This window comes from Enoplosus armatus, chromosome 14 (assembly GCF_043641665.1).
Source record: "Enoplosus armatus isolate fEnoArm2 chromosome 14, fEnoArm2.hap1, whole genome shotgun sequence".
NCBI lineage: Eukaryota > Metazoa > Chordata > Actinopteri > Centrarchiformes > Enoplosidae > Enoplosus > Enoplosus armatus.
Genome location: NC_092193.1, coordinates 14295526 through 14319246, shown reverse-complemented (window position 1 = coordinate 14319246; position 23721 = coordinate 14295526). Strand labels below are relative to the sequence as shown.

The 23721-nt window shown below is 45.4% G+C and overlaps 1 protein-coding gene across 1 annotated transcript; it reads left to right on the top strand.

The window, feature by feature from the left end:
* Window positions 1-852: 852 nt before the first annotated feature.
* On the top strand, window positions 853-21902 carry LOC139296963 (myomegalin-like). Its single transcript, XM_070919538.1, has 41 exons — window positions 853-2163; window positions 3755-3892; window positions 3983-4102; window positions 4216-4308; window positions 4447-4671; window positions 4769-4927; window positions 5014-5115; window positions 5712-5849; window positions 5976-6155; window positions 6385-6579; window positions 6690-6872; window positions 6957-7073; window positions 7164-7244; window positions 7345-7451; window positions 7573-7712; window positions 10277-10398; window positions 10555-10718; window positions 10896-11211; window positions 11951-12155; window positions 12278-12394; window positions 12508-12773; window positions 12879-13093; window positions 13327-13444; window positions 13589-13706; window positions 13867-13921; window positions 15521-15768; window positions 15852-15956; window positions 16079-16240; window positions 16426-16683; window positions 16774-16905; window positions 16990-17106; window positions 17203-17392; window positions 17523-17644; window positions 18057-18293; window positions 18419-18520; window positions 18697-18932; window positions 19031-19174; window positions 19517-19655; window positions 19942-19988; window positions 20243-20297; window positions 21772-21902. Exons 1-41 carry the CDS (start codon window positions 853-855, stop codon window positions 21900-21902), a joined length of 7410 nt encoding a protein of 2469 aa, XP_070775639.1.
* Window positions 21903-23721: the final 1819 nt, after the last annotated feature.

Here is a 23721-nt window from a genome sequence, read left to right as displayed (position 1 = left end):
CTCCGCCGCTGCAGGTCTGCTACAGTCAGCCACAGCGCTATCAGCACGGAGGATCTCCGACCGCACGGAGGACCGAGCCGGTGAGCGCGTGTCTGCCTGTCTATCTGTCGGCCAAGGCTCTGAAATGAATGAAGAGTCCCTTCTTCGGGCACAGACACCGTGGAGAGACTCGGAGGACAGTCCCAGGACGCCTGTCACCGCTCTGTGTCCGTGTAAAGGGCAGCGGATTATTACCGAACCCCGGACATGATATACCTGACGGCGCGCGGTGCGGCTCGTGTCTCCGTGATAGCCGACTGATGGCGCAGAGGCGCGTGCGGTTGTGTTGGGAATTGCGAAGCAGCAGTTTGGTGACAGCACGAGCACGTTATACAGACAAATACAGCATCTGATTGATGAGACATTAACATGACTTCGCTGTGGGAGTGTGCGCCATATTCCCGATGCACCTGCAGCAAATGAAAGGAGATCCTGGGCTGATGGATGGATCTGTTAATGATGGTCACAATATCTATTCATCTATTTTTACCTCGTTGTTTTCAGTCCTGCCAAGAACCACATGTGCAACCATTCTCTGCAAGCATGGGCTTCTTCTTGTCTACCTCATCTCTTTTATTTTTAAGCCATGTGATTTAATGCCATTGCAAGGACTGATGACATGAGGAGCTTTACATTATTTCAGATGAGAAACGCTTTACTGTGCTCTAAAGGCATGTGTTTACTCTGATGCAGCTTGAACATTGTGCTCTTTTGTGTTTACATGGGATCAAATTCACCATCAAGGATTCAGGTGTCCTCCTGCTAGAGTAAATAGGATATTCTGCCACTCCTAGATAATTATAAGCCTGTGGAATGCTTGATCTCAAGATGAAGGAGACGTGTCGCATCTGTGGACGGGAGCTCTGCGGTAACCAGCGCCGATGGATCTTCCACCCCACCGCCAAGCTCAACCTGCAGGTGCTGCTGTCTCACGCTCTCGGGCAAGAGCTGGCACGAGATGGCAGAGGAGAGTTTGCCTGCTCCAAGTGCACCTTCATGTTGGACCGCATGTACCGCTTTGACACAGTGATCGCCCGTGTGGAGGCCCTGTCCATCGAGAGGTTGCAGCGACTCCTGCAGGAGAAACATCGGCTGAGGCAGTGCATCGGTGGGCTCTATCGGAAAACTAATTCGGAGGAGGTTGCTGTAACATTAACTGGAGGTAGTGAAAGACCAGGAGATGGGATGGTGGACATTTCAGGCCTCACGCATGCAAAGTACTGTGCCCTGCTCCAGGAAGACCTGGTCTACTCTTTGTATGAGTCCTGGGCCGACGACAGCGTGGACTGTCACCACCAACACCCTCAGTGTGCTGCTGGTCCAGGGTCAGAGGTTACAGTTGCAGGCTCACATCATTGTGTTCCCAGCACTCCCAGGAGGTGTCGGGGATGTTCCTACTTGCGGGTGGCGGACTCTGACTATGAAGCTGTCTGTAAGGTGCCCAGGAAGCTGGCACGGAGTATTTCCTGTGGGCCATCAACCAGATATTCAGCCAGTGTTATTGGAGGGAGTGTGGCTGGAGGAGCAGGAGAAAGAATACATGTGGAGGACTCAGAGGAAGCCCCCTCCTCTCTAACTCTGGTCCCTGGTTCTCAGGACCCCTCGAAGACATCAGACAGCGATCCCACCCTGGCTGGACGAGCCAGCTCCAGCCCCTCTATAGCCTCCTTAGAGACAACTGAGGAATATATTCAGCCTGGAGCCATAACAGATGGGCCTCTGAGCTCCCCTAGGGAACCAATAGATGACCGGATATCTGATTCCCTCTATGAGGAGCACTTGGGAGTCCCACATGGCCAAGCTTCCCCTGGACCCAGCCTCTCGCTGGCCCTCTGTTTACTGCAGAACTATACTGTCTATCGGCCAGTCCGGAGCTCTAAAGGGAGCAAACTGCCCGTGTTGCTCCGACGGAGCTCCAGTAATGGAGGCACGAGGCTGGGCTTCCCTGATCCTGTTCTGGGAATGTCTTGTGGAACTCCAGATGGAGAAAGAGACAACCACATGCCAACACCTGAGCTGGAGACCCCTCTGATCCAGCTGGATGATCACAATCTGAACCTGGCTGAGATGGAAGATTTATTAGAAGATTTGTACAAAGAGTATCCTCGCCCACCTCCCCACCAGGTATAAAACCTTGATGGTGATGGCGATGAATACAAGGATCTTACTACTGCAGGATGATGTCGCTCAGTGGAGTAGTGAATTTTGCCTGTGCTCTGCAAGTTAGCGGTATCTGCAGCACTTAAACTAACCCAACAGGCTTTGATGTTTGACCGGCAAACAGTGCAGCCTGCCCACCAACCGATTATTCTCACCACTTTTTAGTGTAATTAGCCTCATAATCCAGCTGTCAGTCACTTAAATCCTCCCCACAGCTTCTCTAGCAAGCTTTTACCCAAGAGGATGTGAGCTACAGTGCTGTGTGTGTGTGTGTGTGTGTGTGTGTGTGTGTGTGTGTGTGTGTGTGTGTGTGTGTGTGTGTGTGTGTGTGTGTGTGTGTGTGTGTGTGCTTAGTTGTCTATGTTACATGAGCAGTCAGGTGTGGGTAAGCCATGACACACAACATGGCCTAATTACCTAGTGTGTGTGTGAGTGTGTGCACACACAAAGAGGACATTAGTCATGTCAGTAAAGCAGAGAGCGAAAGCACAGTGAAAGCACAGGCATTCATGACAATTTAGTGAGTGTAAATATCTAAAAATGTATGTAATTGCTTGTTAAATTATATAATGAAATGGTTTTAAATTGAGATTTGAAGAAGCTGTGGATCCACAGTGACTTCCATCACAGCTGCAGCATGAACACAGACTGCAGAGAGACAAGAGTCTCCCAGTTTTTCCAGTTATAAACCAGAATGCTGTGGCACAGGTTTTCTGCTCAAGTATGCGAGGACAAGCGTGCAATATTAAAAATCTCTCTTCCTCAAGATAATAATCCTCTAGGACAGTTTTTAGAGGGTGTGTATTTGTCTCTGAATTAGATGTTCTTCCTTAATAAGAGTATGTGATCCTCGAGCCGGGGCCGCAGACTGAAGTAGGTTAGATGTGGGGAGACGATAAGACAGAGTGACTCCACTTCTGGCCTATTTTCACTCAGAGCCCTTGAGGCAAAAATGATCCACGCAATGTCGGACCACCCTGTCATCTCGACAGTGGTTGGCCAGTACAATAAGACTATTTTAATGATATGTTAACTTCACAATTTCTATTAGGAAAAAATAAAACAAATTACACAAAAAATCAAAATGTATTTAATTTAATCTGAGCTACATAAAACCACAAATTGATCTTGGTGCATGAATGTAGAAGTCAGTGTATCTTAATGACATCCTTCCTGTAGTGAGTGAAAGCTGGAAGCATTTATACGCTGGTTATGTAAAGATAATAGTGGCTCAGAGCACTTGGAGCACACTCACTCGTGCAAACTCATGCATGCAGACCCTCTCACACCGCTTCAGAGGCTCTCTGCTCGTCATAGCTTTTTACAAAGTGCACACATGAATGAGCAGAGTTTCCAAAGGTTGTACACATATTACATAATCCACTGTGGAGGTTATACAGCCTCTGTATTTTTCATGAATTTGAAATAAACAAAACATCTTCCTCACAAATAATTCAGGTGCTGGATTTGGTCAGAAGATGAAGCAGGTTAACATACTGTATGTAGTGAGTTGTTTTTATATCTTGACGTCTTATCTTTATTCTCTTCATTACAGAGCCTCGTTGAGGAGCAGCAGAGTCAATTGAACCAGTATGAGTGTGCGGCCGGTCAGTGTGTCAGCGAGCTGCAGAAGGCCCAGCTCCAGGTCCAATCCCTGCAGGCCAAGATCCACGAGAGCGAGGCCAACAATATGGTATGGCACATAAGAACGCCTCATTACAGTTGATATATTTGATAAATCCACCTCTGAGAGCTTATGAGTGTTACCCGTCTCCATCTGTAGAAGCTGCAGGAGAAGCTGAATGAGATGGGGTGTGAGCTGCGTTCAATCCGGCAGGCTGCTCAGAGTCAGGAAAGGACCATTCAGGGTCTCACAGAGTCCATCGGCACCAAAGACAGTGAGGTGAGTGCTTGTCTTTGTTGTACATTAAGTAGTAGATGAACAGATGTCAGCCAGTGTGAGATGATGCCTGTATTTGAGAAGGTGCTTATACCCATGTTTTATTCTGCTTGAAGACTCAGGAGCTGTACCAGCTGATTGAAGGACAAAACACCACGCTGTGTAAGCTGAGAGAAATGGCACATCGCAACCAGCTTGCCCAATGCAAGGTGAGACGTGGTGCACATATAGTGGTGCACATATAGTGGTGCAATCCCTGATCCAGGATCATTCCTTATTGATGGTGAGAAATCGTGTCTCCAGGCTGATGACATTCTGACCTTGTTCTGTGGTCGTTCTTTCTCCAGACTCCAGAGGGGGTCAGCGAGTCCTTGACGCTCGCCCAGCTGCAGGGCGAGCTGGTGGGGGTGCAGAGCTCCCTGTTCTCCCTTGGTCTGGAGTTGGAGGCCAGCCAGAGGAGTCTGAGACAGAGCCAGAAGCAAGGAGATGACCTGGTGAGGTTCAAGGACAGACTTCACTCTGATCTACAGGAGGCACTGCAGCACAGGGAGGTCACTGAAAAACACAACCAGGTTAGTGTGTCAGTGAACGTTTGCATAAACCAATCATTTGAAAGAAGCCTTGACGTTTGAATGATGCAGCTTGTGTAACCCCTCGTCTCTGCTGCAGGACCTGCGCTGCGCCCTTAAGAAAACCCGCTCTGAGGTTCAGGCTAAAGAAGCAGCTCTGAAGGAGAGCGAGGCAGAGAGACACAATGTGGTGCAGGAAAAAGACAGGAGCATCACACAGCTCCAACGCTCGCTGCAGGACAAGGAGCGACAGTTACAGGTAACATGCACAACCCCACACACTTTCATACAGTATGTAGATACACACATGCACACATTTCTGATCCTGTCTGAAAATCTTTGTAGGAGTACTCCGAGATGTTGGAGTCAACAGGAAGCTCCAAACCAAGAGATGCCCTGCTGGAGAAACTAAAAGAGCGTATTAAAGACAGAGACAGAGCTCTGGAGGTAAAACACACACATTCATATACATACCAGGGACAGAAATGAATGGCAGAAAGTCCAAAATTCCCTTGATACTGAAGACTACCCTCGCTGTACTGTATAGTGTGTGATTCATGCGACAGTCTTGCACACTCAGTGCAGGGGAAATAGAGAGGCTTTTCATCAGAAAAGAGCTAAGTGTGCATCTTGCAGAAAAAAGCCTGCTAAACCAGTAGGTCAGCATAAAATTTTACAACTAACATAGTAAAACATTTTGGGGGGGGGGGGTGTTAAGGACAGACAGGAGGGAAAACATCTAAGTCCTGTCCTGCAACAGTACAGCACTGGGAAAGTAGTGCTTAGTATGCAGTTCAGTGTGTTATTTTACGGAAGAAATTGCCATAAAAAGGATCAAAATTGTCCTAAAAATCAGTTGATGGTGGTGTTCCCTAACAAAAATGTGAGTTTCATACCCTGGTACCTAACTAACAGGAGCTTTGAGTACTGCACATCTGCTTATTTCTGCTGAACACTGAATAGAACATGATGAATATCACAGTTGAGGGCCCAGAATAGCAGCAGTGTGATTTTTTTTCTTTCTCCCCCTCTGCTGTCTGCAGCGCTCCATCGATGACAAGTTCCGCTGTGTGGAGGAGCGCGAGGACCAGGTGAGGAGGCTGCAGCTGGCTATCAGGGAGAAGGAACGAGACCTGGAGAGACTCCGCTGCATCCTGTCCAACAACGAGGAGACCATCACGGTACGCTCATACATCACACCTGCGCTTACAGCGGGCCGTGTTGGTGTATCTTGTGAACATTTGAGACGTATATTAGGTATTATATTTTTCTTTGTGTGTGGCTACACCTGTGATTGTGACCGTCAGAGTCTGGACTCCATGGTGCGTGGTAAAGAGCTGGAGCTAGAGCAGGCAGCAGAGGCCTACAGGAACCTCCAGTGGCTGAAGCAGCAGAGCGAGGAGAAGGAGAGAAACACTCTGAGAGAGAAAGACACCATCATCAGCCAGCTACAGGCCGCTCTACAGGCACGCAGCCAGGAGACACAGGTAACGCACACACACACACGCACACGCACGCACACACACACTCATTTCTGCTTTGTTGCCATGGCTTGTAATTGTTTGCTGTGTAATTTGGAAAATCTTTGGAAAACCAGTCCACGTAGACAAACCTGTGCTACTTGTTTTCACTTTCACAAATACAACAGGTGTGCTGACACAGCCTTTTCTGGGTGTATGTTGTTTTGTGTGGGTGTGTGTGTTTGTGTGTGTACAGGATCTGACAGCCTCCCTCGTTGCCAGAGTTCAGGCTGGTCCCACCGAGGTCGTAGAGGAGTTAAAGGCTCGGCTGGCACTGAAAGAGAAACTCTTCCAGGAGCTGCTGTCAGACCGCAGCCGCCAGTCTAATGAACACCAAGCACAGGTCCAGGACATGCTCAACACCCTCAGCTCCAAAGACCAGTATCTGCAGGTAGGCCATGTTGCTGGTACTGGTAATGGTTATGGAAATGAAACTAATAGACCGTGCACAACAAAAAGAAGCTCAAAAAGCCTTCAACCTCTCCACTCTTTCTCTCTCAGGACTACTCCTACAGACTCTCCCTTGTGATTGGCGAGCAGACCGGACAGCTGCAGGAGCTGCGCAGACAGCTGTCAATAAGAGAGCAGGAGCTGTGCGAGCTGAAACGGGACAAGGAGAGAGAGATGGGAGGAGAGACGGAGCACCTGCGTAGTCTCCTCAAAGAGAAAGAAGCCTTCATCAAGGTGCCTGCTCGTCCATGTCTCTTGGCTTTCTCCCTTACTCTGTGTCCTGTCCGCCTGATCTTCACATTATACTTTATTCACCAGGACCTGATGCAGGGCCAGGAGGAGGTCATGCAGCCGTCCTCTACAGAGAGTGAGGCAGAGATGAAGGCTCTCCAGGAGGAGTTGCAGCTGGTACTGAAGAAGGAGAGGGAGGCTCAGGTATCTGTGTGGACCCTGTGATGAAGCATAAAAACAATCCTTGTGTTTTTTTTTTTATCTAAGTCATATGTTTGTGTCATCTCCCTGCAGAAGGAGCTCTCTGCTCTCCATTTGTCTTTGGCTCCTCAGCAGGCCACGCGAGTGGACACTAAGGACAGCGCTGATCATCAAGTAGGATTTTGCTTCATTCTCAGCCAATTAGACAGCATTTGGCTAAAGGATGATCTATTCATTATGTCTCTCCTTCCTCCTCATCCCTGCTCTGATCCAGTGTGTGCTGGAGCAGCTTGTGTTTGAGTACAACAAGCTGAACGATGCCCTGAGAGCAGAGAAGAGATTATACCAAAATCTCAAACACATTCACACCAAGAGTGACAGGTAGGGAAGATGCACCCAGGTCTTGTGAAAGACCGGTTTCCTGTGAGTACAGTAAGTTGCAGGGTTTTTTGTTTTTTTTTGTTTGTTTTTGTTCTAAAAAACACTTTTTCCTTTCCCTCAGCTCCGAGAAGATCCAGGTTCTGCACACTGAGCTTGACTCGGTTCAGGCACTCCGCAGACAGCTGGAGGAGGTCCTGGCCAGGACCCGCAACATGGCCCTGGTGCTGGAGAGGGCAGCTAAAAGGCAGCCTGACTTTGGAGGTGGGGATGGGCAGGGTCCAGCCTCCAGGGCTGCGGGGGGCACTGTCACTAACACCCTGTGATGTTCTGTCTGACCACAGCACTGTATGTGAGATGGAGCTGCCTGTAGCCACTGAGGGTCAGTGTCATGGTTTCAAATGTGGTCCTAAAGTGAATATGATCAGGACAACTCTACATTAAGTGTGAATAAAAAACAAGATCTGACTGCCAGGCTTCAGGCAGCTTCGTCCAGATAGCACAAGCACTGTTCAGATTAACCTCAATGGTATGAAGTGCAACCCAGAGTCTTATTTATTATTATATTTTGTGAGTGTGGTGTGAATATGTTTTTTATATTGTTTTTGGAAAACTGCCTGCGTATTGCTTTGCAGTGAGGTTTGTTTCTGTATTGCCATTTCAGTGTACTGTCTCTCACCGGTGTCACTCTTCCAGCCTTACTGTCACAGTGAAGTTACGTCTTGTGGAGAAACTCGAGCTCATGCCTTACAGTGAAACGTCTCACCATCCATCATTTGTTTTACATCATCTGTTTGTGAACAGGATGTGCACCCTCAACAAGGCCCAAGATACAAATCCTAAAAAAAGATGGCCAAGTAGTTTCCTTCAGTTCAGCTTAAGGTCGGATCGCTTTCCCAACGTTGACCTGCTGTAGTTACATTTTAGTCTGACAGATATGCATGAAACATCAGGTCAGCCACATTAGATAGAAGGTGGTAGGTGCGCACCGATTACTTTAAAGTATCGTTATGGTAATTTAATATGATATGTATTGTTTTAACTGCTTGTCGAACTTCAGTTCAGCTTTATACCAAGAAAGCAGGAAAATATAATATTGAGTAATTTAACTGTCTGCACTATGCTCTCTATAAATCACATGAGATGTGAATGCCAGAAATAATACTTGGCCATTAAATATTTATATTAGGTAGAGTACATTTTCTTGGGATTTGTGCCCTGATCTCTCATCTAGCCTCAGAGATGGAATCCTTGTCAACACTTCTTTTTGTATTTTAAATGCAACAAAAATAAAAAAATGTGCTCGCTTTTTGTCAAAAGCACTTCTGTTTGTTGTGTATAATTGGGAATTTTGTTTTAAGAATATCCCAAACTCCCAAACCCTCACTTGGTCCCTGATATATACCTTCCTGCTTTCCCCAGAGTTCAACAGCGTGTTTCTATCTGAAGCATTCCTCAGAGTAGAAATACTATGTCATCCTCAACCTCCCCCTGTTCGCCTCCTAGTTTGTTTGATATGCAAGAACACATGTTATAAATGCAATAGGTTCACAAATTTAAATATGATAAAAAAGAATATCAGAATTTATCAACAAATTTCTGTATATAATTCAGTTTTAATGTATAAATGGAAACATCCACATGGAATTTCCAATCCAAATGAGTGTTTTTCCTTCATGTCCTTGGTCCCTCATGCATGAGATTGTGGCATGGTTTTCATGTTTGCATGGCTGTTCTGCTGTAACGCCCAGTTAGATATTCACAACACTAAAATGCTAAATTCAAATAATATAAGGGAATAAATAAGGGAAGCTCATGTGAGCTCTTTTACTCAACATCACTGATATTGAAAAACAAAACAAAACATGAAATTATGTTAGTTTAAATGACAAATACACCCAACAACACACACAGTTTCTACATGTTCCCAGTGTGGTGACAATATGTAGTTCCACAGTATGCAAACAGGGCCCCCACATTCAGTCAGTTCAGCTTACAGAGCACATTGTTCAATCAATAATAACCCAGCAGTTTCGTTCCATGGATTTCCTGCCCCATCACTAGCAGCACAAAGACTTTTAATGTACTTAACTTTCGTACTTGTTTTGGGGTGGAGTCATCTGTAGTAATGAGCTGCCTTTGAACTTTCCCTGATTATGAAATAATCCCATAATAAGTCCCAATAATGCAGTGAGCAACTGCAGATACACACCCATACACGCATGATTCACATCTAGCACTACACACTGTATGTGAAATATGATATGTGTGCGTGTGTCTGTTGTGTGTCATTAAGGCCTGAAACAATTTTCCTTTCAAATTCCTGCCAGTCACTTTCCACTGAGCCTCTGCTTCCTGGCAGCAAAACAACATCCATTTACGTATTCCTCTCTCGCTGTGTGTGTGTGTGTGTGTGTACTTTAATAACACAGAACAAACAATATACTGCGTACATATTAAATTTTGGCCCACATCCACCACCAACCTTTCATTTATGAATATAAATGAGCCAAAATCAGTTTACAGTGTTTAAGGTTTCCCGTCACACACTCTCATACTGGGTTGCAGTGCACCACTGCCTTGAGTATGTATTTGGCTGGCTGCTGCCCTGACGTATGACATAGCATTTCCCCTTTAGTCCCATGACTTCCAAAGTGGTGATTCAGTGTCCAGACAGAGTTCTGGAAAGAATGGGATAGAGAGTGGACGCTAGAGGAGGGAGAGGTGTAAAAATTGCAAGAATAAGAAGAATAACTGAGGATTAAAAACAGAAACAAAAGGGGGGAAAGCAAGTGGATATTGTCCTTACATGGTCGTTGTGTTTCCAGAGCTCAGCACAGAGGAAGAGGAGGAGGAGGGAGACGATGAAGACGGCAGCAGTGACGAGTTCACGGACAGCATAGAGGAGGATGATGATAAAGTGACGGCCAGAAGTTTGGCCTCCATTCAGGTAAAATACATTTACATTTCACGTTTGTAACCATAGATTTATGGATCTCTTACTGATTTAAACCTTGGAGAAAGCTTTTTATTTCACCCCATGTATGAAATAGTCTGCACGATAACAAACGTCATCTTGTCTTTGACTTTATAGACTTCTGCGAAGGCTCGTGGACCTGAGGGTGGGACCGGAGCCCTGTTGAGGGGGGTAGTGTCCCAGAGAGCTGATGTGAAGCAGCTTGAGGAAGCAAAGAGGACACTTGAAGGCCAGCTTGAAGAAATAAGGTTACAGCTGGACAGGGATGGATTCACCTCCGTGGCTCAGATGAGGTGCATATTTGTCTCCTCTGGGAACTTTATGTTTTGATTGTCTAAGAGGACATCATTACATGTGTAGAGTGAGAATTTTGACTGTTGATGTTGCCTTCTGAGCTGTTGCAGATGCTTTAATCCGACAGCTTCATCATGTGTATGTCTGTTTGACTTTGTGATTCTTTCTTCTGCTAGGACTGCACTGCAGAGGTTGCTGCAGGAGAACCAGGCCCTGAAAGAAAGCCAAGGTCGAGCTGGAGTTGAGGGACTGAGGACAAACACAGAAGAGAATCGCAGGAGTCTGAACCAGGAGGAGGAAGAAGAGGAGGATGAGGAGGAGGAAGAAGAAGAGGAGGAGGAGGATATTGAGGAAGAAGACGAAGAAGAGGAAATATTCCCAGTGCCTGTAGGGAAGCGAGGTCTCCCGCGTGTTAGTGACGATCGAGGGAAGAGGCAGTGCACGAGGCCAGGCTCTCTGACATCCCATCATCACACACGCCAGCCTGAGACGGTAACACTTCATTTAAATAGGAATTCAATTAATTAATACTCATCGTATAGTGCTTTTAAATAAAGGTAGAGGGAGTAGAAGACCACTCACAATATAATATGATTCAACAACAACCTGCATCTTATAAAACATCCATGAACAACTCTGTTATACTCTGTATAAACCTTAAATAGGTTTATGGTTGGGTTAGTGTGTAGGCTTGTAGGTGAGATTGTTATCGTATTTATGTTATTTTGCCACCTTTTGTACAATATGATAATTTTACTGTGAAAAGCCAACACAGAAGAAGTTTTGTTTCTCCTTCAACACATCTGACAATGTCTTAAAATGGCAAACAATTGAATACATGGTGGTGGGAAAAGTGCTAAAGTAAAAGTGCCAAATACCGGTTGGATGGGCAAAAAATGCTCCAATAAAGGCCCTAATTCTTTTCCTAATTAAAGTAATTAAGTATCAGTAAAAGTTCAGTTTGCGCTGAACAAATTTCTATTGTCAATAGTCCAGGTTTTTCATGTGAAACTAGCAGCTGGCAGAAGTGCTTTTTCACGTCTCACCTTTGTGAATAAAACAATGTATTTCAATGTCTCAGGAAGCTGTGCTGGAGCAGCTTTGCCTCCTTTTCTCCCTGACTTCTCATCACTGGAGCCTCCATTTACAGTCTGTCTATGTATGGGTGTTTTGTTCTTTTAGTCCCGTGGTTGTTTATATGAGTAACGGAGTCCTCACTTTGCTGCTGCAGGAGGTGGAGCCTGCTGCTGACAGCAGTGAGGTGGGAGCGCTCTGGCAGGATATAGAGGAGGGTGTCCGGGAGCAGGCGGCCCGTCTGCGCTCTGATCTGGCTCTGAGCCGCCAAGAGAACAGAGAGCTGCAGGAGAGGCTGATGGTTTCTGAGGCCACAGTCCACGCTCAGGCTGAACAACTGAAGGACTACAGAGACCTGCTCAGTGAGTCACTCTCAGGATCATGCAGACGTGTTATTAGATAAGAACTAAAAACTGCTATAAACCTTAATCAAACACTTATTAGTATACAAGATTCAAGTAATTACCTCCTCATGTCTCTGCAGCGGAGACATCGGTCCAGCAGGCCAGTAAGCAGGTGCAGGTGGATCTCCAGGATCTGGGTTATGAGACTTGTGGTCGCAGTGAGAACGAAGCTGAGAGAGAAGACGCCAGTAGCCCAGGTGACAAACAGACCACATTTATTTCTTTATTTATTTGTCTTCTCCTGTAAAAAACACTCACTAATCCTCATTAATCACGCATCAATATGTCTCTTCACCTCTCCCTCCCTCAGAGTTTGACGACCTGGAGATGTGCACGTCACTGTCCCATCAGCAGGAGTATGAAGGTGTGGGCGGCAGCTGGTACGCTGGTAACTGTAGCAGTAACAGAGGTGCTTATGAAATGGGGGATGAGTCATCGTCTCTCCAGCATCTGGTCCAGGATCTCCGCTCACAGCTTACCCGCTGCCACAAGGTGATCCGAGGGCTGCAGCTGCGTGTCCGCTCCCTGTCCACCACCAGCGACTACGCCTCCAGCCTGGAGCGGACCCCACGGAAGGTACTGTGACATCAACCAGCTCCTCTACGTTACTGACTTCATTTTAGTTTCATGTTGCCCTTCATAATGTTTTTCTTTTGCCATTTTATGGGCTTCACCCTCTAGGTAAACTGGGCCTTCGAGACATCACCATCCCCCAGCGGTGTGGAAGAGGATGAAGGCTGGATGTCTGACACCCAAGGGATTCGCTCAGGGTCCAAGCCCAGCAGGGAACTGCAAGAACTGATGGCACGAGTTGAGTCACTGGAGGCGCAACTGAAGAGCTCCACACTGGAGGGCAAAGGCCAAGCAGAAGAGGGCAAATGCGCCACGTGGCCTGGGTGAGTGGACAGAGACAGTAGTGGAAGCTTGAGGGGGAAGGGGGGTAGCTGTTAGTCCTGGTGCCTCTTTTGCCCCCGTGTACCCTAAGGCACCTTTATGTTATCTAGAATCAGTTAACAAATGCACATGAGAATGGTTCGTCATATGACTTATAGCCCTTAGTGCTCTGAAAACATACCAACATCTGTTAATACTGTGTCCCTCTGACCATTTCTCCTCCTCCCTTTTACAGGAAGTACAACTCTCTGATCCAGACACAAGCTCGTGAGCTGTCCCACCTGAGGCAGAGGATGAGAGAGGGGCAAGGAGTCTGCCATATCCTCACCCAGCACCTGGGTGATACCACCAAGGTATCACAAACCCTTCTGCACTAATTCAATTATTCATTAAACCATTTATTAAATGGTTTAATGAATAATTGAATTAATGGTATTATTTCTACACATCACATCGTCAATATTCTTACACCTGCTCAAATTCTCAACCATTTACAGGCCTTCGAGGAGCTGCTGCGGGCCAACGATATTGATTACTACATGGGTCAGAGCTTCAGAGAGCAGTTGGCACAGAACACGGCCCTGGCACAAAGAGTGGTCACCAAGATCAGCGGACGTAAGGAATTTCTTCCCATCTCTTCCGTCACCCAGAAAGACAGTTCATGTTTTATAGTTTCACACTCCTGTGGTCCTTTTTACATCCAAATTGACTTTTTTTGTTAACAGTATTTCCCCTCTCCTATGCTCTGTCTTTCCTGTTTTATCTCTTTCCATAGGCGACCGTGCAGAGAGCCATGATGACAAGACAGGCCATGAGCTGCTCGCCCTGCGGTGAGTTCGCTTGATTATATTCACATGGGTATGAGTGTGTGCATACTGTACGTTGTACTGTATGTTGTATAACATTTTTACCACGTTAAAGGGGGTGCAAGGTAAGACAGGTGGTGATCTCTGCTTTAATTTTTTCCATCCAGTCGGAGAGATTAACTTAACATGGACGTCACTGTGTCCAGACATGCACCTTTAATCATTTGAAACATTAGATGTCTGCTTGGCAATAAAGAGTCATGTGGGAATAGTCATATTTAATATTTGCAAAACTGACAAATCCTAACCTCCAAACCTTAGCAACAACAGAACAATGGTCTATAGTATCACCTGCTGCTTTGGGATCTGTGGACCTCCCTTGAAGTTATTAGCTTGTAGAGCTCTTATTCCATCCTGGTGATTAGTTTACTGTGTCATGTGACGCGCCGCGGCACGAGAGGAGCCGTCCACAAGGCTCCTTATGGTGGAGAGGAGACAGAAGGTTGCTGTTAATCCTCACACAGGCCTCTGCGTCGATCCTTTACTCTTAAGTTGCTTTAGTTGAATAGACTTCCAGGTGTCCCACCAGCTGGGCGTAAGAGGCTCGGTGTGAGCCTTCATTCAGTCGTACCCTGCTTAGTGGAAGTGGTTTCTGTTGGATCTATACGAAGCCTATATATGGATTTAATTTATGTGCAACAACAGCATCTACTTTCTGAGTACTAATATTATTTAAAAAGTAGTCTAAGTAATCCTAACTAGTAACTAGAATCAGAAGACACTAAAGAGGCTTGTCAGTATCTTTTGGCTTACCCAGCTCAGGCTGTAGTGCATCAAGGACTTCGTCTTTGTTTTCTGGACTGGACGGATGGTGTGATGGCTCCTCTGTGGAAATCCATGGTTTCTAAGAACAGCCCCTTGTACAGGGACTCTCTCTGGTCTTTTTCTACGGGCCGAGGTCAAGCAAGAGAGACAGCTTTTTTTAGAATACTGTTGGAGAGAGACAGGGAGTCCATGCTTCGACAACTGAAACAGTAAGGGAAATGACTTCATAGCTAAGACTAAGATTTATATATTGCAACATGGATGAAATGAAATATATTTGTTTGAATAACAAAAATGGCGGCTGGTTTTCCTCTCCCATCTTTGCTAAACTTCTTTCCACTCTTTTAGGGCTGCAACAACGATTATTTTCATTATCAATTAATCTTCTTATTTTCTCGAAAAATAGTTAAAATCCCTGTATAGTTTTCCACAGCCCGAGGTGACGTCTTCAAATGTCTCATTTTGTTCAACCAACAGTCCAAAAATCTAAAACGAATCAGTTAACTATCATGTAGGACAAAGAAATGCATGAAATTCTCTCTTCTTTAAGAAGCTGGAACCAGTAAATGTTATGGCTTTTTTTACTTGAAAGTGACTAAATCGATTATTTGATTATCAAAGTAGCTGCTGATTAAATTTCTGTTGATTGACTAATTGATTAATCAACTAATCGTAGCAGCTCTACACTCTTTTCTATTTGTTGTATGTTTTGCTATTCATGCATAATCATATGCAAACAAAGACTTTTCATTAATCAGTTCAGAGTGTAATGGTTGATTCTCTTGTGTGCACATGTAGGCTGAGTAAGGAGCTTCAGCAGAAAGATAAAATCATCGAGTCCCTCCACACCAAGCTGCAGCAGCGTCCAGAGACCCCATCCAGCTGCCATGCTCTGTCTGAGACCACCGACCAATCAGACAGAACCTCCCTGGTGTCCGATGAGTACAGAACCAATGAAGAGTTGGAGCTGTGCTCCAATTTAGACACCAGAGAATATCAGGAGGAGCACCAGCTGCTGCAGCCAGGACACGGATCAGAACAAGACGGTATTAAAGTTTATCCATATGTTCACCTCTCCTGTCTGTGAAATGCCTCTTCTATCCTTTCACTTTCCATTCCCCTCCTTTAGTCCGTCCATCTATCCCTCCTCCTCATGGCCTCCTCAAGTCCTCCAGCAGCTGTCCCAACATGCTTTGCTCAGCCCCTGTGGGTTTGACCAGTCAGTCCTTCAGAGGTATGGGACTCACAGCTGGCTATGACTTGCAAAGTGCCCAAAAATCACAGTTTCTTTTCCTCCTCCTCCTCCTCCTCCTCCTTCATGTTCTGTACGTGTCCCTTCCTGTCATTCTCCTCTAGCCCTTCTCAGTGAGCCTGTCTCCTACTCCCTCTCTGTCCCCCCTGGCCCTGACGTCTGGGGTAATGAAGTCACTTCTGACCCCCGGCCCAGGGCCCTGTCTGTGATCGCTGTTCGCCCAGAGCTGGACACACTGTACAAACAGATGAATGAGCAGAACAGGGGTGAGGGGCCACGGGGGGGCGTGTGCCATGTGTGAAACTAATTTATCAAGTGTAAATAAAACACATAAATAACCTCTGTTGTCCTATGAGTGTACATCATGTTCTTCACTCTTTTGTGTGTGTGTGTGTGTGTGTGTGTGTGTGTGTGTGTGTGTGTGTGTGTGTGTGTGTGTGTGTGGTCACAGGATTTGCGGTTCGCCATGACAAGACTCTGTTCACTCTCTCACCTGGTGCCCACAACCAGCACAACCTCTCCAGCTACAGCCAGCTATCCCATCATGCCTTTCAACAGTATCAGCTGGGTGGCATTCCTGAAGGCCACTCGCTGAAGTCTGACTCAGGTCTAGTGACGGGAGGGCCTTTGTGGGACATGGAGAACATGGGTCAGCCGGTCGGAAGCTATTCTGGACCGTCGGGACACCAGCAAGGAAGCAGCCATGCAGGTGTGACTCTATACTGTTGTCTATGTTCACACCCCCATGTTAGCAAGATCACTACAATATTATTGTGGTGCTGTTTCTCTGTGTCTCTAGGGGTACATTTGATAGAGGAGCACCTGCAGGAGGTGAGGTGTCTCCGTCAGCGTCTGGAGGAGTCCATTAGGACCAATGAGAGGCTCCGACAGCAGCTGGAAGAGAGACTGGCCAAGACTGGGCGTGATGGAGGTACAGTAAACTTCACCAACACTGTAACCGCTGTCATTTTTCTCTAAGAAATTACATAAAATAACTCTGTTCTCTTTTTTCCAGGGGCACCAACAAACATCTACATACAGGGCCTGGACACAGTCACTCAACTGTCCAATGAGATCAGAGTCCTGAAGGAAGAGAACTTGGCTCTACAGTCACGCCTGCAGGCCAGCACAGGTACTTCTTCTGAAAGCTAAATAAAGTTTTAATAGTGTTGATTCTTCTGGAATACGCATGTTATCCCATTTCTCTAACCCAATCCTCTCCCCTCAGACACATGTGAGGAGGTGGTGCAGCTGCGGGAGGCGCTGTTTGCAGGACGCGCCCGCCTGAAACAAGCAGAGCTGGAGGCAGAGCAGTGGAAGGAGGAACTGAGACGACTGCAGGCTCACAGTCAGGAGCAGGGACAGCAGATACACATATTAAGGCAGGAGCGACAGGCCAGTCAGGAGAAAACCAACAGGTTGGTGTGTTTGCTTGAAGTGTGTGTATACAGAGTGGATCAAACAGTGACTGATCCATGGATAGAAACTGGGCTTGTCTGTGTGTTTACATACACTGTAATGTACTGTAATGTATCTGTGTATCCTCAGGCTCCAGCATGAGGTCTCTCTACTGCAGCAGCAGCTCTGTGAGAGCAGAGAGCTCAGCCACTCCCTGCAGAGTGAACTACACGTGTATGATCGAGTGTGTTCCAGCACAAAGGCCAACAAAGGTCAGTCTATTCATGGTTTACCTAGCTTTGCTTAATATACCTCTCTTTTTTAAATATAAAACCAAACAAATTCCATTTAAAGCTACTGTGTGAAGGATTGTCTACAAAATTCCCTACTTTAGCGCCATCTGTTGACAGTATTAAGAATAGCATTGTAGGGACACATAAGCTAAAAGCAGACTTGCTCAAGTTTTCCGTATGATTATTTCTTTATTCTACAAACAAAAAATTACACAATGAGATCCGTTTGAAGATGCTATAATTACAAAATTGTCTAGCCAAGTATTGACAAACATGTAACCAAAGTTTTATTTTATTGTTGTGCTGGAATGAAACCCTCTGAACCCCAAAGAGCACTGAAGCAGATCCACATCCCGTCAGACTCTCCAGTGATGGTGTATTTTGTCTTCAGGCTACCTGTGTGAGCTGCCTGGTCTACCGGTGGAGCTGGGGGAGCTGCTCGGGGAGGTGAGGAGTCTGCGAGCCCAGCTACAAAACAGCGTCCAGGAGAACAGTGCCCTCAAGCAACTGGAGCTCCACAAGCAGCTGGAGCAGAAGCTGGGCGTGGGCTCTCCTCGGACTCCCTCCCTCTCCGCCCTGACTGCCAGCCCTCAGAGAGAAAACTTCTACAGACGACAGCTGCTGCACGGTGAGACAGAGGCTTCGTGATGTGACTCCAACGTATTACTACACAATATGTCTGTGAGGCTTAGTGTGCTGTGGTGTGGTTTGCTGTGTGTCCAAGCCTGGTTTGTGTATCTGTGTGCTCCACAGACCCAGCTCCGTCTCCACCAGTCAGGGACATTGGTCTGTTTAACTGTGGATCTCCCGGTCCTCCCTACTCAGACCTGGACGACAGCCATAGTACTGCCAATGGTGTGACTTAAACTGCACTGCATGACTGTCTTTCATTTGTGAACTGATTGTAAAGAGATTATATTCTAACTATAATAACTATATTGTTTAAATCACTTCTAAACTCCTCAAAATTCCCTCTTGCTATATAAAGGATACAATAATGTCATTCAGCGTCCCTCCAAAATACATTCTAGCTCTTTTGTCTCCAGCAGACCCTCTTGACCCTCACTCTGAGCTGGAGGGCGAGGCTCCTGATGGATCGTTTGCAAACCGCAATGGCCGCCACGCCATCGGCCATGTGGATGACTTCAGTGCTCTTCAGCAGCAAGTCCTAGAGGGCCGGAGCCTCATCCAGCGCATGGAGACCACCCTGCAGGCCTGCCTCGGACCACCACTGCTGGGGGATAACCAGAAACAGAGCAGTGAGCTGGTGAGAGCCAAAAGGCCAAAGAAATAATTGTTTAACAAAACAATAACAACAAATCATTAACATAATGCCAGCAGTATCTAACTGAGCTCTGTATGCAGGTCCTGGACTACTCGTGTGTGAAGAGCCTGCTGTCCAACACCAAGACTCTGAGGCAGATCCTGGAGGAGGCGATGTCTCTGCTGAAGATGTTCTGGAGAGCAGCTCTGCCCAGCACTGATCCCTCCGTCCAAAACCTTAAGAAGGTTTGGGACACATTGAGATATTCTATGACCGGTCTGAACTTTTGAAGTCTGGTGATATATTATATTTGTGTTATTGTCAACAATTCCCATGAAAAGACCAAAACCAACAATGTATTTGTCTCTCAGTGTGTTCCAACATCTTCATTTGTTCCTACTGAGGAAGTAAATCTTTTAGACAAGTCAAAAATATATGATTGTATTTTAAAAGCAGGTTTTAACATATTTGTTGACAATACGAAAAATATAGAATATCATCACTTTAAAGAGCTATGAATCATGTTTAGTAAGAAAGAAGAGAGGTGAGCTTCGATAACAAATGTCACTTTGTATGTGTGTGTGTAGGAGCAATGTATGCAGGAGGAGATCTTGTCCCTGAAACTGCGTGTATCAGAGCAGGAAGAGGTTCTTAAGGGGACGATTCAAAGACTGAGGAGCACCAGCCGCACCAAGGAGAGCATGGAGCACTTCATAGTCAACCAGTGTAAGTGTTTCTGTGCATTTGTGTGTGTCAAAGAGAGAGAGAGAGAGAGAGATCATGAGAGAGACTCGGGGGCCCTATTTAATCACAGAGCGGTAGGTCTTGGGTGCACAGACTGTGTGGGCGTCTCCAAGTGTACCTGCTGGTTTGGTTCTTTTATATGCAGCAGCACAAAGTGGAAAAGGGCCTTGAGTCATTTGCATGTCTTGATATGGATGTATCATCTGTGTGCTCTTGTAGTTTTGTAATAACAACATAAATGTAAATAACTTTTTTTCTTGTTTTGCAGTGTCAAGGACTCGTGATGTGCTGAAGAAAGCAAGAACAAATTTAGAGGTAAGCAAAAATCACTGCTTTATATGCAGCTTAATGTTTCCAGTATATCATACATAATGAAGATTATCTGTGTGCATAGTGTGCATACTCCATAGGTCACAGTATTATGTGTATCAGTACTGTATGTTGTGATGTCCCTGTGTCCTTATCTGAGTCTTATTTATATGATTACATAGTAAATTCATCACTTTTGGCTTTTCTGTCTCACTTGTTCCTTCGTCCTGCATTTGTCTCTCCTCCTTTAAACCCCCCAGAAGAATGAGCTGAGACTATCCTCTCTAAGCTCCTCCTCTTCCTCTCCTTACACTGGTAATTCATCATCTTGTGATGCAAATAGGTAGATGTTGTCCCAGACACTGTTTTTTCAGTGACCTGACTGTAGTAGTTCATGCCTTCAGTTAATCTGCGGGTGTAAAAGATGGTGACTCCGTGGTCTGGGGCAGCTTTTACCTTCGTGTGGATTTGCTTTTTCTAACCATACTGACATCACTGCTTTACCATCCCGTCTGACAGCAAACTCCATCCTGGTTTAACCAACTTTTATTTTCAGCGTTTTATGACATTTCTGCTTTATTAGAGAGAAATAAAACATGGGAGATAATGGGGGCTTGTGTGGTCACCTTGTTTTCTACATGGGACACCAGCATGTGTTTGGTGTGTATTCATTTTACATGGTGATCTTAAAATCCCATCACAACTACTATAATCCAGGCTATTGTGTATAACTATATTTTTAAGTGAAGCGGCTTGAATTGGGGTTTTAAAAGGCCATGAGTTGTTCCTGAACCTACCACACTTGACACCAAATTACATACACACCCATCTACTAAGCCGCCACTCCACTAAAGTGTTGTTTACATGTCCCCTGTATTAAGGTTGGGTCTATTCATAGCTTTGGACCCCCCTCGGTTAGCGCCAAAATAACTGCACACTGCATAGTTTCCATTCTGTGTCACATTATCGCTAAAGGATGTACGCACAAAATCACAGCTTAAAAAAAAAAAGGTTTTACTGCTGCCCTTCAATCTTAGGACATAGTGGTGTCATAAACACCTAGATTTATTCACTCCAGAAGGCACAGCGAGAGTGTGTGTGTGTGTGTGTGTGTGTGATGGACAGAGGATTTGAGTAACAGCATTGCTTATTCTCTTATCACTCACTCAGCTTTTCATCTGCAAGTACTTGTATTTTGGGAATTTTATTACAACTAACATTACGCACAGCAAACTACTTCTTGCTGTGCCGTTTTTAAAGAATGAGTTTGCCATTTTGGGAAATACAATTATTTTAATTTTTAATTATTATTTATTTTTAGTTTCTTGCTGAGAGTTAGATGAGAAGATTGATACCACTCTCATGTTTGTACGCTAAATATTAAGCAACTGCCAGGAGACAGTTAGCCTTGCCTAGTACACTTATTCTATTAGCATAAAGGCTGGAAACAGGTGGAAACAGCTAGCTTGGCTCTGTCTGAGGGTAACAAAATGTACCTACCTGCACCTCTAAAGCTCACTAATTAACATTAACAGCCAGGCTAGCTGTTTCCTCCAGTCTTTATGCTAAGCCAAGCTGGCTTCATATTAGCGTACAGACATGAGAGTGGTATTGATCTTCTCATTTAACTCAATGCAAGAAAGAAAATTTGTTGAAAACAAAAAATGTTTTACTGTTCCTTTAACATTTCACCTCGCCAGCAGTTTGCCAATTTTATCAGCCTGTATAAGGGTTGTTGAACAATAACTTACATTTTATTTTCCTTTTCTCCTTTTGCCCCTAAATCCAGCTGAGGACCCAGGAGGTGCTGCCAGAGAGCGGCCTGCTGATCGCAGTTTCCTGAAGACCAGTGGTGCCTCCGGAGCTGCAGCCAATCAACGTCCAGCAGCGAGGAAGCGCAGCAGCCAATGCCTGCTTTAGACTTTTAAAGAACCAGCCTCAACGCCACCACCTCTGACCTCTGACCTCTATGCTGAAACAGCCAAGACCCACCTCCCCCACCCTCCTTCCAGCCTTCCACACCAGCCTTTCCCTGTCCCACCCAACCTCCGCCACTTTACCTCCGTCCAGCCACGAGAGTGCTTCCATCCTTCCCTCCTCCAGGCAATACGTGCACAGTATAATCTGCACCTTGAGCCTTACCAAACTCCCTTCACCCCCTCGCCAAATTTCCTGCCACTCTCTCCCCCCTCCCGCCACGTTATTGTCTTTGAGCGATACAGTCAGCAGTTTGCCTTGTCGTGTGTGTGACAGAAGAAGGTGTTTGAAATGTGCCTCTGGTGGTTTCAGTGATGTGCGTCCTACTGATGGAGCTGGTTGAAGATGCTCCTAGACACTGATCTCAGCCTAGAAAACAAATCTGGTTTTCAGTATGTTTTCATAAAGGCAGGGTTTCAGGGGTTGTGTTACAGAAACTTTCAGATAAGTGTTCCTGATTTAGAAATTTAGAAAAATGTTAATTTGAAAAATCAACCGTAAACTAAAGAAAAATAGAAAGTTTCTATAATACAAAAACCCCAGATGTGTATCTAAGAGCATCCTCTCCTGAGAGCCAGACAGCCTGTGGACGGTATAGATGTTCATGCATGTTTAATCATGGCTTGTGAGAGGAATTCTGCACACACGTACACACACACGCGTACATATCTACGTGTGGTCGAAAACGGCTCGCTCAAAGACAAGACATCCTCAACTTTGACTGCCACAGAAATGCAAGTTTACTTCTCGTGGCACTTTTATTAATGAGGACTTTTTTTTGCAAATGCAATGCAAAGAACAGTGACACCCACAATGTATCACTACACACAGTGGAGGAATGTAGATGAGGTTACGTAGTCGTGTACTAGCTGTATCTGTGTCTGTGGAGGAAGCTTATGAATGGTATGTCAGCCATCACCTAAGGGTTATGAATAGCAGAAGAAAAGCCAGAGAACGGTTCCATTTTAGTCACAAGCCTCCTCTTTTAGGTCCTAATTGTGCTTTTTTGACATCTACCTTCTGAATTTGAAGTACGGAATAAGTCAAATGCAGGGGAGTAGGGTCAATTAAATGCTCAAGGCTTCGATCAGTCGGGTTGTGATTTATAAACAGGATTTAACTAGAATATGTAAAAATTAAAAATTAAAAAAAGGAGGATAAAGTACTCAAATGGAACCAGGCTAAACACGCGTATTCAAGCTCCTCTGTAGGAGTTCTCATACGAGCATGTGCAATAATGATGTTGTTTCTTGAATGATCATGCTGCACCGGGTTACTAGTATTATTATTATTATTTCTTAGCTTGACACTGGATTATTAGTCACACTCATGATAAAGTTAGGACACAATCAGTGTTAACGATTGTACTCATTTCTGGAGTGTTGATGCATGACAGAGATTGTAAATGGTAAAATCAAAGCTATGGAACAGGTTATTGCCAATACTTGCCAAAGTTTGAACTCTTTACTGTCACTTTGACTTGCCTTATCCATGCGAATGACAAACCGAGGTGTCTTTTTTTCAGAGGGCCTCCAGAACCACAGAGATGGTAACCGTTAGACAGCTTGTTCACTTTATTTCGAATTGTGCGACGGAAATGAGCTCCTTTTTTTGGACCAAAACTCAACAGAGTGGATTTTTCCCACGAGGCCACATGCTATTGTCTTGATGTTTATTTCTCTTGGTTCAGGCCATCTTAGCATTCCCATGGCAATGGCAACATAGGTTATCAAGTTCTTATAGATGCAAACTTTGGCAGGCT